At 37.8% G+C, this 16748-nt stretch overlaps 1 protein-coding gene and 1 non-coding gene across 2 annotated transcripts in view; both read left to right on the forward strand.

Annotated features, from left to right (window-relative positions):
- The window catches only part of IPO7 (importin 7), a 36630-nt gene that overhangs the window by 16338 nt on the left and 3544 nt on the right, over nucleotides 1-16748 (forward strand). Inside the window, exons 9-24 of the mRNA XM_027461258.3 lie at nucleotides 2266-2400; nucleotides 2878-2977; nucleotides 4184-4260; nucleotides 4627-4743; nucleotides 5511-5600; nucleotides 6109-6274; nucleotides 7077-7237; nucleotides 9838-9966; nucleotides 11493-11559; nucleotides 11636-11761; nucleotides 12029-12126; nucleotides 13926-14021; nucleotides 14991-15211; nucleotides 15317-15522; nucleotides 15996-16202; nucleotides 16586-16702. Coding sequence (XP_027317059.2) covers nucleotides 2266-2400; nucleotides 2878-2977; nucleotides 4184-4260; nucleotides 4627-4743; nucleotides 5511-5600; nucleotides 6109-6274; nucleotides 7077-7237; nucleotides 9838-9966; nucleotides 11493-11559; nucleotides 11636-11761; nucleotides 12029-12126; nucleotides 13926-14021; nucleotides 14991-15211; nucleotides 15317-15522; nucleotides 15996-16202; nucleotides 16586-16702 — 2113 coding nt within the window. The remainder of the gene's footprint in view (nucleotides 1-2265; nucleotides 2401-2877; nucleotides 2978-4183; nucleotides 4261-4626; nucleotides 4744-5510; nucleotides 5601-6108; nucleotides 6275-7076; nucleotides 7238-9837; nucleotides 9967-11492; nucleotides 11560-11635; nucleotides 11762-12028; nucleotides 12127-13925; nucleotides 14022-14990; nucleotides 15212-15316; nucleotides 15523-15995; nucleotides 16203-16585; nucleotides 16703-16748) is intronic.
- On the forward strand, nucleotides 5789-5970 carry LOC113844236 (small nucleolar RNA SNORA23). Its single transcript, XR_003498640.1, has one exon. It is a non-coding gene; the product is annotated as a small nucleolar RNA SNORA23 (small nucleolar RNA).

Below are 16748 nucleotides of genomic sequence, written 5' to 3' on the forward strand. Positions count from 1 at the left end.
CTACCTGTATATATTATATATATTAATTTGCCTCTGAATCAAATATAATCCTTACTGCATGTAGGTAACACCAGAAAGTTAAGTCTTCAAAGAAAAATTGCTGAAGAGCAGGATTTTAAAATGCTTTCAGCCTTCTCCCTTATAAAATAATGCACCTTGTATGAAAATACGGATGATTTTAAGGTGATATCTACGCAGAAAACAATCTTGGATGTATTGTCAAGAAATAGAATCTTTCAAATATTTTTTAAAAGATTTTTAAATAGGATATATTTCATTAAAAGTAATGAAATTGGAGATTGAAACGCTGAAGAATGCAGTTTATGACCTGGTATTATGCTTGAGTTGTCTTTACTTTCCTGAGTACATGCACCCTATTACTGAAGGATGAATAGATGTGTGTCATGGGTTATGGATTGCTCAAGTGTAAACTTAAAACATAATGCTGATAGTAACTTCATAATTACTGATTATTTATCTAGCTTATATTTTTCTTGCATGTCACTCCCCCCAAAAAACAAAACAAACAACAACAAACAAAACACAACAACAACAGCATTAGTTCTGGATAAACTTTTTTCAATTCAGCCAAAACAGGCTTGACTTACCTTGCTGGAATACCTTGATTCTTAAGCCTTGTGTTAGTGTTTTGCTCAAGACCCTTCTGGTTTTGAAATACCCAATGAACCAGAACTAAACACTGGTGGAACACTACTGCCTGGTTGTTCCTTAGCCCCATTGCAGAATTTGTTCTTTGCATCCACCCCACGTTTTCCTTTTTCTGCCTCCAACTCTTAAATTTTTGCTTATCCTTTCATTTAATTTCTTTCTTTATTGCATTTGAACAATAGGAGGTAATTGCTTAGACATTGTGAAGTGAGAAACCTTATATGCTTGTCCAGGCACACTTTAAGTAGCGTGGCTGCAAAGACCACTTGTTAAGCCTCAGCTCCGTGCTCGTTTTCGAAGAGTAGTCCCATTCCTCCAACTAAATCTTGATGAAGTTAGGCTTTTTGTGTGCCATTATGTTGCAATGGGGAATCTCTTCTTAAAACAAACAACAAAAAACAAGAAAACCCCCAACAACAAACAAACAAAAACTTCAAATCTTTCTGAAATTCAAAGATGGCAGCAAATGGATCTTCCTGCATAAGCTTTTTGACAAATAATATTGTATTACTATATGTGAAGTTCTAGTTCACCAGATTTCTTTTGCCTACAATAAAGAACCTTCCCCAATTTATATATTTTTTTAATCTTCACTGAGCTGCTGCCATGATATAGGTTAAGCCATGGAGCCCATCTACACGGGCTATAAAAGTTCAGTGTATCATAAGCTGATGGTCATATTTTTTTCCGCTTGTGTTGAATTTTATAACAGGGGGCAATCTGTAGAACGTTATGTTCTCTGGAAATCCCCAAGAACTTCTTCATCATTAGTTTACCAGTTACTTCTGGAAAATAATATTTAAAGCATAAAATCAGGGAAGTAAAATTATATCACTGGGTTGTTTGAGAGTTTAATCACTTTTGATACTGGTTTCTCCGATTTTTTTAATTATTAACACTCTGCTTAATTGTTCTAATTTGAAGAAGCATCTTAGTCGTGCTATGTACTGATGGTTTACTGTTTTTGGTGTTCCAAGCAATCATTGTCCCTTTCAGGTATTGTTTGCAGAGAATCATATTCTCTTTTTAGTTAATACACAAGAGACACAAGTATTTCTGTCGTGTTTATTTTTTGATGTTTCTTGAAATAGCCTCAAGTCTCAGAGCATCTGGTCTTTTAATTTCTTATCCTAAGTCGGTATCTAATGCCACTGAGGTCTTGTACTGAGGTGAGAGTTACAGCTGGTAATTTTTTTAAGTCCAAGAGGCTCTTAGGATCCCACTCTGCTCTGCACTGTTGTGGCTTCACCTGGAGCAGTGTGTACAGTTTTGGGCACCACGTTATAAGAAGGACATAAAGCTATTAGAGAGCATCTTTAGAGGGCTACAAAGGTGGTGAAGTGTCTAGAGGGCAAGATGAATGTCTGAAGTCTCTTGGTCTCCTTAGCGTAGAGGAGATTGAGGGGAGACCTCATGGCCTGCAGCTTCCTTGTGAGGGGAGCAGAGGGGCAGGCTCTTGATATCTGCTCTCTGGTGACAGCACTTTGGGTTGGATTTTGGGGGATTGTTAGGTAGGATTGTGTGGGATAGTGTAATTCTTTGGGTTAAAATGGTCTGTGCACAGTATGAGCTATTAATGAGATCTGATTTTTCTAGGTGTTGCTGAAGGTGTTGTATCAATACAAGGAAAAACAGTACATGGCTCCTAGAGTTCTGCAGCAAACACTGAATTACATCAATCAAGGAGTGTCACATGCTGTCACCTGGAAGAATTTGAAACCTCATATTCAAGTAAACCATTTTCTGGGTTTAATACTTAACATGGATCAGTAATACAGTCTGGTGTCTTTGTCATTGCTAGAAATAAAGTTTTGGGAAACTGCTATAAATTGCTGGTGGAAAAAGTTTAAGCCTGCTTAGTGAAGGTTATCTTGATGCATGAATAGAGCTAGCTAATGTTTTTTTTTTTTTTTTTTTGCTATGAGTCTTTTGTGCTTTAAATGAAAGATTACACAGTGGGAAGAGCAACATAACAAATTTGGCAATGATGACAACTACTGTATTTATGATAATGAATCATCTCTACATACCATTATCCAGTGTAAACCATTTTTTAAGGCAGTACATAAAATTCCCAATGCCCAAATAATTTTATAAGGTTATGTTGTATCAGAACTGAGGAGGGACAAATCTAATTTGTTAAATATAGGGCAATATAGAGATTGATTCAATAATGGTAACTCTTTTTCAACTTCTTATTAATTGCAGGGGATTATCCAAGATGTTATTTTTCCACTGATGTGCTATACAGATGCTGATGAAGAGCTTTGGCAAGAAGATCCATATGAATATATTCGCATGAAATTTGGTGAGAATTTGAAATCTTCTCACATTGAAATCTGTCTTCATGTGAAGATGGTATTTTTATGGCTTTTTTGTGAAAACAGTTGACTATAAAAATACAAATAAATGGTGGGGGTAGGATGATGTTTGTGTTATCCAAGTGGTGTAACTTCGTGTAGTTAACTTCCGGGTATGCTTTTGTAAGTGACAGATACCATATGATGTTTCAACTGGTACAATTGTTTCTGCATTTGAAAAATAGGTAACTGACATTTACAACAGTTTTCTTGGATAGATCAAACAGAACAGGTCTAGCTTACAATAATTACGTAAGTTTAATGTTATTACAAATTTGTTTATAACAGTTAATATTTCAGACCCTGATGTTTCTGTCACCTCAATTAATTTCAAAAGTGTCATAGTTCAGAACAGATGTACCATAGAGATAAACGAAATAGTATGAAGTAAGTCTAGCATTCCAGACTTGCCTAATTTTGCCTCCTGTGGTTTGTTACTTTTGTTCTTGGGGTTCACTATAAGCCTGTGTAGCACTTTGAGGCTGAGGAAGAAAGAGTGGACTTCAGATTTCCTGAATAAATCGCCCAGGGAAGTGATGGAGTCAATCTCCATGGGGGTGCTTAAGGACATGGTTTGGTGGGTGACATTGGCAGGGTGATGGCTGGACCAGATGATCTTGAAGATCTTCTCCAACCCTGATGATTCAATGATTCCTCTAAGATTTGTTTGTTCAGAACAACTAATCTTTATGGTTTTGGAGGCTTCTTGTTCCTCAGGTGAGGCAGCCCTGTAAACAATACGTGTATTATACTTGGCTGTGATAATCCTCTTCTACAGAGAAGTAAGAAACGATGCATTTTTAACTCAACCAATTACATGTTCTTGGAGGTGCAACAAAGAACATGTGTCAAAATTCGAACACTGTTTGCTTCTGTAGTTACAAAAGATTCCTTGTAGAAATAAGGAAGACGTCCAATTTCAAATTAGATATGCAGGTCCACTGATCATGGATAAGGTGAAACGTACATTTATGTGGAATCACCAGCCTGCTTTTACTGTTGTGTGGTCTTGAAACATGTAGTAAGAAAGCATGAAGCACCTGAAAAAATGTGGAAAATTCTTGCTCTTTTGTTCTATAGGAAACCATTAGATTACATTAAGCTTAGTATTTATATAAGGACCAAAATTTATAGCTGTTATGTTTACTTAACAGATGTATTTGAAGACTTCATTTCTCCCACAACTGCTGCTCAGACATTATTGTTTACATCATGTAGTAAAAGGAAAGAGGTAGGTTATTCAAGGATTTTATTAAACACAATGCTACCTAGATTTAGTTTATAGGCTTGATTTGCTAAAAGAATTACTGATAAATTTTACTTTTCTGCTGTCATATTACAGTACATCAAAATTTATCCTTTCATATTTATTTTGCGCTGGTCTACTTGTGATTTTTGTATTTGCCAATTCCCCTAAAAGCCACATATCAAGAATGATGTATGTTATAATAGATCTATAAAACATTACCCAAATTCCAGAATTGAAGTACATTATTAGAAGTTTACATAACTTGAGTATTTCAGAGCACTGAGAATAGTACCTGCCATGACTGGTTGAAATACTTTGACTAACTGAAATACTTTGACTAACCTCTAGGTTTTGCAGAAGACAATGGGCTTTTGTTATCAGATCCTTACAGAGCCAAATGCTGACCCTCGTAAGAAAGATGGTGCTTTACATATGATTGGTTCTTTGGCTGAAATTCTCCTAAAAGTAAGTATATTAAATACATTTTTTTTTCTCGTTCTTTTCCCTTCTTTCACATCTGAGAAGAAGTGAGAATAGCTGTTTGAGTTCTCAAGTTTTGGAATCACTGCCAGGATTTTTAAAATTGTTGAACTTAATTGCTTTGGTTTTGAACTGTTGTCAGCATAATTGCGCAAGTTGTATTAGGTTATGTTCAAGTTCAGATTACTTGTTTTAAGTTGTCTTAAATTCTCTGCTTCTTGTAAGTTGCTACACCATTTACTACTACTTAACTACATTCCCTTTTCATGGAATTAGGAACAAAAAATCCATCCATTGAGTGGCTGATAATTTAGTAAGGTCTTTTCTGGGTATGGAAGATCTGGAAATAAAATCAAATTAGTGAACTTTCTCAATTAGAATGGCAGGAAGTAAGAGGCAGGTCATGTATTTTTATTTGGACCATGACTCTCAAAAGTTTTCTTTGACTACTTTTGCTTTTGCTATTACAGTAATGTGTTGCCAAGCAAAAGGTTTCTCTAGGAGTCCAAGAATGACGGGAAAAAAAAATCAGAATACTTGACTGAAAATCAAAAGTCTGTTCCACATAGGAACGTGTAGGAAATAAGTTTAATTCACGTTTTTTGTTAATAGCTTTAATAAAGGGGGAGGTGAAAAGTGTTAGGATTTTGTTAAGCTGTTCCTGCTTTTATACATGCCATTTTTATTGGATTAGAAATACATCATTATGGAAAACTTTGAACTGATGAAAGTTTTTGTTAATATTCCAACAGAAGAAGATATATAAAGATCAAATGGAATATATGCTGCAGAATCACGTGTTCCCTCTCTTTAGCAGTGAGCTGGGTTACATGAGAGCACGGGTAAGGAAGTATAAGGTTTATTGTTAAGATGTACTTTGTACCAACTGAAGAGTTTAGGGAATATTCTTGAAATTATTTTTACGTCTGACAAATCTGCTTCTTTGTGTGCGTGTAATGGATTCTTATTTCAGTGAGTATCAGTCTTTATACGTGATTATAAACAGCTTTTGTATAATTTTAAAATGGCTGCAGAATTGTGTGCATAGTTTCCCATCTGTGTCTGGTGGTATAGTCTATTTGTGTTTTGCATTTAGACTACACTGCTCACACAAAACCTGTGGCCAAAGATGAACTTGAGATCATAGTACTGGTCTAGTGATGTCTGAAAGACAAGCTTCCCACTGGCCAGCCTCCATACTCTCAAACATATTCATCCTAAAAGTTTTACACTTCAGTAGTATATTCAGTGTTACTTGTACTTCACATTTAATAATTTGTGTAGGTTACTGGTATCAGTTGATAATCCTGTTTGTAGTTTCATAACGCTGGATTTGATACCTCTTTTCAGGCTTGTTGGGTTCTCCATTATTTTTGCGAGGTCAAATTTAAGAGTGACCAGAATCTCCAGACAGCCTTAGAACTCACAAGACGGTGTCTGATAGATGATAGGGAAATGCCTGTGAAAGTGGAAGCTGCAATAGCACTTCAAGTTCTGATCAGTAATCAAGAAAAAGGTAACCCTTTTTTCTTAAAACTATGTAAAACTTATTGAACATATTTTTTCTTTGAAAGATAATGTTTTCTTTAGAAGATGCATACCACTTCATTGCTTTAATGGGATAAGCATTAAATTTACTATGTTCACGGAGACATCTGTTCTTCCCTGATGTTAATTTGCTTGCAAGTGTGACTTGTAATCGCTTTCTATATTTTTTTTTCTAGCTGGCAGGAATTTCTGTAAAAAATACCACATTTCCAACCCTCTGAGTATAATTAATCTGTGACTTCATGATGCAACACATTCAGTTTAGTAGTTCTTAATGATTGAGTCAGAGATATGATCATATTGCCACTGTATGTGTTGCAACATGAAAGAACGTATGGTAAAATTGTCACATATATAAAAAATTAATCTTTGTTTTGGCAGGCCTTACACTGCTTAATATTCCTGAAGCTGTCGTAAAAGTCGCTAAAACAAATTCTATATCAAATACTTTGACTAATTTGACAGAAATGCTTACATACCCCTTTCTGTTCAAGTAAAACATGCATTGAGGAGTAATTTTGTGTTCCATAGATAAAGACTGGAACTATGGCCTTCATAGTTCAGTTGTGATCCTCTTGGTATGCATTTTTACTGGGGGGGGGGGGGGAGTAAGTTCTAAATGTTAATTTTGTTCTAATGATTTTTATTGTTCATGTTTTTGGCACGTTGATGCCAAAATGCTAAATATTACTAGTATGTATTGACATACTAATACTATAGTTCTGTAAGAGTTACGTCATTTCAGGCATTAATTTCCACTTATTTTACAGCTAAAGAATATATTACTCCATTCATTAGACCTGTAATGCAAGCTTTACTTCATATTATAAGAGAGACTGAAAATGATGATCTTACCAATGTGATTCAGAAGATGATCTGTGAATATAGTGAAGAAGTTACTCCGATTGCAGTAGAAATGACACAGCATTTGGTAAGACCTTCTGGTGATTTTGAAAGTTGTTTAATATGTGGGAGAGTGGTATTTAAAATGAAGGTAGTTGATTATCAGTCAATAACTACTCTTATTCCAGTAATTTTCTTCTATGTTGATAATGTTCTTCTCAAAAGTGGCTTCATAACGTGAACTAAATGGAGGTTTTTAAGAATGATTCTCTGTTTTAGAAATTTTTATCCACATTTACTCCCGATAGTGTTAATGAATTTTGGTAACATATTTTGGGTAGTTTCTGCAGTGTAACTTGATTTTCTTTTTTAAAATGGGAAATTAAAGAGTAGGGCTTTAAATATAAATTTTTAATTAAATTTGTGAAAATAATGCTATGTTGTATGTAATGTAAATGCAAAGTTGAATCTGTGGGTAGCATATTTGCAGGAGAGGACTAGGGAGAATCTCCATCCTTTACTGGATGCAGGGGGAAACTTAGTTACAAGAGATGAGGAAAAGGCAGAGGTGCCTAATGCCTTCTTTGCCTCAGTCTTTAGCGGCAAAACCGGTTGCTCTCTGGATACCCAGTACCCAGAACTGGTGGAAGGGGACGGGGAGCAGGATGTGGCCCTCACCATCCACGAAGAACTGGTTGGTGACCTGCTACGGCACTTGGATGTGCACAAATCGATGGGGCCGGATGGGATCCACCCAAGGGTACTGAGAGAACTGGCAGAGGAGCTGGCCAAGCCCCTATCCATCATTTATCAGCAGTCCTGGCTATCGGGGGAGGTCCCAGCTGACTGGCGGCTAGCAAACGTGACGCCCATCTACAAGAAGGGCCGGAGGGCAGACCCGGGGAACTACAGGCCTGTCAGTTTGACCTCAGTACCAGGGAAGCTCATGGAGCAGATCCTCTTGAGAGTCATCATGCGGCACTTGCAGGGCAAGCAGGCGATCAGGCCCAGCCAGCATGGGTTTATGGAAGGCAGGTCCTGCTTGACGAACCTGATCTCCTTCTACGACAAAGTGACGCGCTGGGTGGACGAGGGAAAGGCTGTGGATGTGGTCTACCTTGACTTCAGCAAGGCTTTTGACACCGTCTCCCACAGCATTCTCCTCAAGAAACTGGCTGCTCTTGGCTTGGACTGGCGCATGCTTCGTTGGGTTAGAAACTGGCTGGATAGCCGGGCCCAAAGAGTTGCGGTAAATGGAGCCAAGTCCAGTTGGAGGCCAGTCACTAGTGGCGTCCCCCAGGGCTCGGTGCTGGGGCCGGTCCTCTTTAACATCTTCATCAATGATATGGATGACGGCATTGAGTGCGCCTTCAGTAAGTTTGCAGATGACGCCAAGCTAGGTGAGTGTGTCGATCTGCTCGAGGGTAGGAAGGCTCTGCAGGAGGATCTGGATAGGCTGCACCGATGGGCTGAGGTCAACTGTATGAAGTTCAACAAGGCCAAGTGCCGGGTCCTGCACCTGGGGCGCAACAACCCCAAGCAGAGCTACAGGCTGGGAGAGGAATGGTTGGAGAGCTGCCAGGCAGAGAAGGACCTGGGAGTGATGGTTGGTAGGTGGCTGAATATGAGCCAGCAGTGTGCTCAGGTGGCCAAGAAGGCCAACGGCATCCTGGCTTGTATCAGAAACACTGTGACCAGCAGGGCTAGGGAGGTGATCGTCCCCCTGTACTCGGCTCTGGTGAGGCCGCACCTCGAGTACTGTGTTCAGTTTTGGGCCCCTCGCTACAAGAAGGACATCGAGGTGCTTGAGCAGGTCCAAAGAAGGGCAACGAAGCTGGTGAGGGGTCTGGAGAACAAGTCCTATGAGGAGCGGCTGAAGGAGCTGGGCTTGTTCAGCCTAGAGAAGAGGAGGCTCAGGGGTGCCCTTATTGCTCTGTATAAGTACATTAAAGGAGGCTGTAGCGAGGTGGGGGTTGGTCTGTTCTCCCACGTGCCTGGTGACAGGACGCGGGGGAATGGGCTAAAGTTACGCCAGGGGAGTTTTAGGTTAGATGTTAGGAAGAATTTCTTTACTGAAAGGGTTGTTAGGCACTGGAACGGGCTGCCCAGGGAGGTGGTGGAGTCACCATCCCTGGAAGTCTTCAAAAGACATTTAGATGTAGAACTTAGGGATATGGTTTAGTGGGGACTGTTAGTGTTAGGTTAGAGGTTGGGCTCGATGATCTTGAGGTCTCTTCCAACCTAGAGATTCTGTGATTCTGTGATTTGTAGCAAGGTGTACTAATGACTTCAAAAGTGGGATTCAGCTCAGTGCTAACCTATTTGAAGGCCTTTAGTGTGGAGTTAAAACTGAATTGCTTGCATGTCCTCTCTGAGAAGGCCTGCAGAGTATTCCATCTCTAGTTCAGTTGCTAGTTAAATCTTGTCTTAGAAACTTACTCATGCAGATGTATACTTGTTCATGACAAGTAAGGTCACTTTATTCATGAATGGATAAAAGATGGCAGTTCAACTGACTTAATTTTCAAATTTAATCAGTTGTGAAAACAAACTGAATAGAGCAGTCACTTCAGTTATTGCTTAGCAGAACTGCTCTTTAAATTAATCATGTAGAATGCCAGATTGTTCATTTCCAAGTACATCCTCAATGAATGACACTTATGGGTTGTTTCGTTTTATTACGTGCAGGCAATGACGTTTAACCAGGTGATCCAGACTGGACCAGATGAAGAGGGCAGTGATGACAAAGCAGTGACAGCAATGGGAATCTTGAATACTATCGATACACTTCTCAGTGTAGTTGAAGATCACAAGGAAGTAAGTATGAATTAGTCATAAGCATTGTCTAAGACACTGAGAAGTCTTTTTAGAAGTCTTTTGTAGTTCCTGTGTACGTGTTGTTGTTAGCAGGGAAACTCTGCAGCCGAAAATTTCTTAAAACACAAAGCAGTGAAGTGCTTATGATGCCATGTAGTTGTAACAGATTAGATCACGTTTCTGGCACGTAGTAATAGATCATAAATGTACAGTATTTCCTGTAGGAATCCAGAATAGTATGTTAGAATAGGTGGCAGATATTTTTCATCAGCTTGTTGCTGGTAGATGGAACTCAGTTGATCTGGAAAAAAAGGCAACGTGATTCAATAACATCTACCCTTCCAAGAAATTTGATACAATTTCAGTTAGCTTTGAACATTGACTCTACTCCCTTAGTTTGCTCTCTTCAACAAAGTCAATATCTGTAAATACATCTGTTGTGACTATGGTAAATGATAGTTTTATTTACCTGTCTGATCTACATTGCAGATTTTCCAGGGTGATGAAAACTGGTGTTATTTAGTCTTGTGTTACTGTTGTTGTATTGGGTGGACTTAGAGCCGGAGTGAAGCTTGTTCAAAATATGCCACTGCCAATTCTTTTTGACAAAGTCAGCTACTGTATTGATAAATATACTGCAGATATTTTTAGTGACTAATTAGTTCAGTAGTAAGTTGTACTCTCAGTGCTCTGAGGCTTTATTAAGGAAGCAGTATGAATTCTGCATGCTCAGGTGTCACAATCCAGTGTTGCCATGCAATAAACCAAGGCCAGATTTGCTTATTGACTTGTTTGCTAAAGCTGTTTAGCAAGTACGTACTGGTTTTTGTTGGCAAATTCATGCTATCTAAATGGGAAGCTTATCTAACAATATGCTAGCCCAAGGGAATTTAAATGTTGATCAGTAAATACTTAGAGACATCTCACACAGGATGACCAAATCCTGTTCTGCATAGCTAAGAACAGAAACTCAACCCTTATTGCCTATATGCGAGTGAGTGCCCTAAGTGTCAGGTTACTGACATTTTTTTTTTTGCTGTTCCATAGTCTGATAAATACTTGTTGGGAAACAGTGTCCAAATCTGTAGGCCAGCCCTGAAGTTCATAAGGTATTCAGCTAATCAGCCCAAGTTAGTTTAGGGGTTCTCCTGAAATCTCACTATTCAGGAACAGCAAATGACTTTGTGCAATTTCCATTACTTCCCTTTTTAATGTATATGTGTACTCTCTCTGTTTTAATGTGACTGAAGTATTGCAGTTATTGTTAGGCTTCTTGTAAAGGATACCCTGTAATGAGATTCTTCCAGTATTCAAAGAGTATTCCAAAAATACCTCACATTAAAAGCTGTCTTAAGAATTCTCATCGAAGAGTACAGTTGTAATATATTGTGCTCTGGAATGCAATAAATTTTTGAATTGTTTTAGAGGACTATGTTCTCTAAAGAGAAACAACTTCAAATAATTTTATTCAAAATGTGTTTAATTTCAACTCCAAAGTCTTGAAAACAGTCGTTATCTTTTTTTAGATTACCCAGCAGCTGGAAGGGATCTGTTTGCAAGTGATTGGAACAGTTTTGCAGCAGCATGTATTAGGTATGTGTACTGTTGTTGGCTTAAGTTTAAGTGTATTGGATTGGCCTTAAATTTACCTACATTCTGTTTGTTTTAGAGTTCTATGAGGAGATTTTTTCCTTGGCTCATAGTCTGACATGTCAACAAGTTTCTGCACAAATGTGGCAGCTTCTTCCTCTTGTTTTTGAAGTCTTTCAGCAGGATGGCTTTGATTATTTTACTGGTAAGTAATACAGATCAGAAAGCCAGATAGTTTCATATCCGTGTTAAGCATAAAGTGAAGTACATCTTCATTGAAATGTTTAGGAGAACAACAGAGTGAGTTATGTTTCCAGTATTTTATTTTGCTGTTGAAGCAGACTTGTTTTACTGAGGTATCTGACTAAGTACATGCTTACCTTGAAAAACATTAGGAAAGAACTGTGATAAACTTACTTAGTTTCAATAAAACGTGAAAACAGTAACTATGATTATTCTTCTTTTAATACAGACATGATGCCTCTCTTACATAATTATGTTACTGTTGATACGGATACACTTCTGTCAGACACAAAATATCTTGAAATGATCTACAGTATGTGCAAGAAGGTAAGCAGATAACTTTGCGATCACAAAACCTGTAATATCTAAAGCAATATGTTGTTAAACTGGGTACGTTTTTCCACAACAGCAGACTGTAAAATGGATGAATTTGGATGTCTGCTCCTAAAGCATTATGCTATTTAGCATCTTCAGTGAGCCCACAAATTATGAAGCTATTGCAGAAAAACCTAAAGCAGTTCTATCAAATGTATTAATGCTTTTGCTGAAAGTGTAAAAGAAAAGGTAAACAACAAAAGCAGATGCAACAACCCTTTTTTTTGGATATCTGTATTTTGTGTAATACACTTCGAGCACATTGTACTGGGTCTGGCTGGAATGTTAATTTTCCTGGCAGCAGCCCATACAGTGCCGTACTCTGCACTTGTAGCTGGAACAGCAGTGGTATCACACCAGTGTTGTGTCTGCTGCTGAGCAGTGCAGGCACAGCATCGGGCCTTTCTCTAACCCTCCTTGCGGGTGGGCAAAAAGTGAGGAGAGAAACATCACTAGGGCAGCTGGCCTAAACCAACCAAAGGGCTATTCCATACCATGTGGTGTCACACTCAGCAATAAAAGGTGGAAACAGGAAGAAGAGGGGAAGGGTGGGCTCTGGTTGGGAAAACGTCTGTCCTCCTCTCGAACACCGGCTGCGTGCGTTGAGGCCCTGCTTCAAGGACGTGGTCAATCATCGCTCATTTGTGGGAAGCAGAGAGTAATTTCTTTCCTCTGCACTTCCACATAGCCTTCATTTGTTCTATTTGTTTGTTTTCCTCCCTTCTTTTTTATTTTTTCCCTTTCCCCCTCCCTTTTCCCCTTTCCCTTTTCATTTCCCTTTAGTTAAATTGTTTAGTTCATAATAATCTTTATTTTATTATTATTATTATTTCTCTTTAATTAAATTATCCTTATCTCAACCCGTGAGTTGTTCTTTGCTTTACTTCTCCCCCTCCTCATCTAAAAGAGGGGGAGTGAGAGAGTGGTTGTGGGGTTTAGCTGCCCAGCACGGTAAAACCACCACACATATAGAAATGCAAAACGTGTACTTACTGCAAAGGGTAGATACCTTCTTCAATCTGAGGTTTCTAACCTCATTATAACTATGATACCACATGCCATACATTTGCTAAACCTATTAAATAAAACAAGTAAAGATGGAAAGTAAATGGATAGGAACAGAAGTCTTTTTTATTTCCAAGTTTATGCCAGATCAGTGACTACAGCTGAGAGTAGAATGCAGTTCTGATTCTTGCCAGCTCTTATTTGAAAAACAAGCTGTAACCAGGCTGATTAGGTTAACTGTAAATACGTGAACTCATTTTTAAATACATGCAAAAAGAAAATTAGCCTGTTACAGCCTCTGTGATTAGTCTATTATTAGATGGGCACAGTGAATCTTTGACACAGAAGTTATAGATATTGCATGGTCTCCCACTGGATATCCTAAATATTGTTTAGTAAAGGTAAATGGTTTTTACAAATTTCAACACGTGAATGCTTAAGGAAACCTAAATTTGCAAATGGAAATCAAGCTTTTAAAAATGGCAGCTAATGCTTAATACATTTACTGTTTTAAGATCTGCGCCCATGGTCGTTTAATATTTGTACAGATAAACTAGTTCCAGCTGCATTCAGCAATGTTTTAATCTCTGTGGTTCTAATACTGATCCATAACTGTAAATTTGGCATCTCCACTAGAGGAAGTTTGTTTTAGCATTGTAATAGTGGGTAAACTTGCATCAGCTTTGCAAAGCAGCATATCACAAATATGTCTTGAAAGGCTATCATCAAAAATAATTATTTTTCAGGTCCTTACAGGAGTTGCTGGAGAAGATGCAGAATGTCATGCAGCAAAACTGTTAGAAGTGATTATTCTGCAGTGTAAAGGGCGTGGTATTGATCAGGTTGGTAACAGCTTTGGTTCATGTAACTTAATATTAAAAATATTCTCAAATATGAATTGATTATCTCTAAGATAAGAAGTTTTTGTAGGGTGACTAATGATCCTGTCTTCTACTTCAGTGTCACAAGTCGTATTGTGCAGATAACAGCACTAAAGAAGTAGTTATTGTACAGTTCATCTACAGGATTTAGGATGCTGCAAAACTCAATGTGAAGTGTTTTCATGGATCTGGGAGAGTACTGTTTTAGGACAATCTTAGCTAAAAGTTGTTTAATTTTATTCTAAGGTAATAATAGTGAATATTGATGATTTTTTTCATCTTTCAAGTTTATAGCCTTGAAATAAGAATGCAAATGCAGTTCCTAGAATCCCAGTTAATGTCATATATGAGCCAGGAATTTCATTAAATGCATATGGAAGTTGGAAATTGTTATAATAGCTATCTCAATATTTTTGCATGCTTTCTTAATACTTGTGGACTTTGCCCTTGAAGTTATAATCTGAATTTATTTGAAAGGAAAAAAGAACTATAGAGAGGTGTTATTGTGTTAGTCATTTCTAAAGAGAATACTACTTTGAATAGCTGTTTCCTTGGAGTATTGGTAATACCTCTTGAATCTGCTGACTTTGGGAATATTGAAAGAGACTTAAGTTTATTTTTCTGGACTTACAAGTATACGTATCTTCCTTAGTTTTTTATTCTTAAAAGATAAGACAAAGGAACTAGAAATTATGTCTACTGTCCACTATGTCACAAAACCCTTGTGCTCAGAGTAGAGATGACATCTTTTCACCTTTATATTTCATCTTTGTGTATGACTTCTGCTGGCAATTAGAAAGTATACCCATTTTATGTCCTCTGTATTTATGCACCAGCCTGTTTTTAAGCCATTTCTCAACTGGTGTGTGAAGTACGGAACTACAAAATTTATTTTTGATTACTAAGTTTGTAATGCTTCTCACTCCTCAGTGCATACCCTTATTTGTGGAAGCTGCTTTAGAGAGATTGACCAGAGAAGTAAAAACAAGTGAACTGCGAACAATGTGCCTCCAGGTTGCCATAGCTGCTTTATATTACAATCCTCATCTATTATTAAATACATTGGAAAATCTTCGTTTTCCCAATAATGTGGAGCCTGTCACTAATCACTTCATAACACAGTGGCTTAATGACGTAGACTGTTTCTTGGGGTAAGTGTTTCTAATTTTGAAGGTTATTCACTGCGATAAACCTCTATATTACCTGCTTCTAAATCATAATGGAATTCTTAATTCTTGTACTGTTTTGTTTTATAGACTTCACGATAGAAAGATGTGTGTGCTTGGCTTGTGTGCTCTTATTGATCTGGAGCAAATACCACAGGTTTTAAATCAAGTCGCTGGCCAGATCCTGCCAGCTTTTATCCTTTTATTTAATGGATTGAAAAGAGCATATGCCTGTCATGCAGAGCATGAAAATGACAGTGATGATGATGATGAAGCTGAAGAAGATGAGGAAACAGGTATGGAAACTGAAGAACTGTTACATTTTGTTTTTCATGATTCCTGGTGGAGATGCCGAGTTCTTTAGTGGAATTATTCAGAGTTCCCTAACTTAAAAACAAAGCTGTGGTGCAACGCTCAATCTTTTAACACCTTTCAAGTTTATCTGCCTTACTTTCCCTTCCCTCTAAAAAGCTGATTTCCTAGACTGAGTCTCCTCAAAGTCATGTCAGGCTAGCTTTTATGTGGTTGCTGTCATTACAGAAAGGAGTTATTGCTGGGGCTCATTTCCCATTTGAGAGAGGGATTAGAGTCAGTAAGAGTTTTTCTGCTCCACTGCACAGTTAAAAACTCCCATGAGCTGCTGGGGTTCTAGGTGTATATCGAACTACACTGTTATCAGTTCTATTGCTTGTTCTAGATAAGCCACCTTCCTGAAGATTGTTTTTTTAACTGTTCTTGAGATTAACTTTGTGTGTGATGCTTAACTCAGAGGAACTGGGGAGTGATGAAGATGACATCGATGAAGATGGTCAAGAATATCTAGAAATTCTAGCAAAACAGGCAGGTGAAGATGGAGATGATGAAGACTGGGAAGAAGATGATGCTGAAGAGACTGCTTTGGAAGGTTATTCCACAATTATTGATGATGAAGACAACCCTGTTGATGAATATCAGATATTTAAAACAATTTTTCAGAGTAAGTAACTTTATTTCTTTTCTTGGACTAAAAGTTAAAATGTAACTTAATTTTAGTCTATAGAATTGTAAACCAGACTTTATTGAAAGCTTCCAACAGGCTTTCCAGTACGTGGTTTGAATAAGTCCTTTATTTGAGAAGGGGAAGAGCGACACCATTATTACATTTTCAGGGCAAAGAGATTATTCTTGAATGAACCTAATGGTGGAAGGGAAGAGGTCAAAGATAGTATTAGTGTTTTGGAATATCTTTAGTTATGTAACCCTAACAGAATTGATCAGAGTATTATTTTGATTAAAATAGCAGTGGGTGTTAATAAGCTTTGAGTTACAGAACATTTTAACGAACATATTCCTTTTGTTTACATATTCTTTCTCTTGCAGCAATTCAAAATCGTAACCCTGTGTGGTACCAAGCTTTGACACAGGGTCTTAATGAAGAACAAAGAAAACAATTGCAGGATATAGCAACTCTGGCAGATCAGAGGCGGGCAGCACATGGTATTTTTTTTTTCCTTTATTCCATTAAGTACTGCTTTTGAACGCT

Source organism: Anas platyrhynchos, chromosome 5 (genome assembly GCF_047663525.1).
Source record: "Anas platyrhynchos isolate ZD024472 breed Pekin duck chromosome 5, IASCAAS_PekinDuck_T2T, whole genome shotgun sequence".
NCBI lineage: Eukaryota > Metazoa > Chordata > Aves > Anseriformes > Anatidae > Anas > Anas platyrhynchos.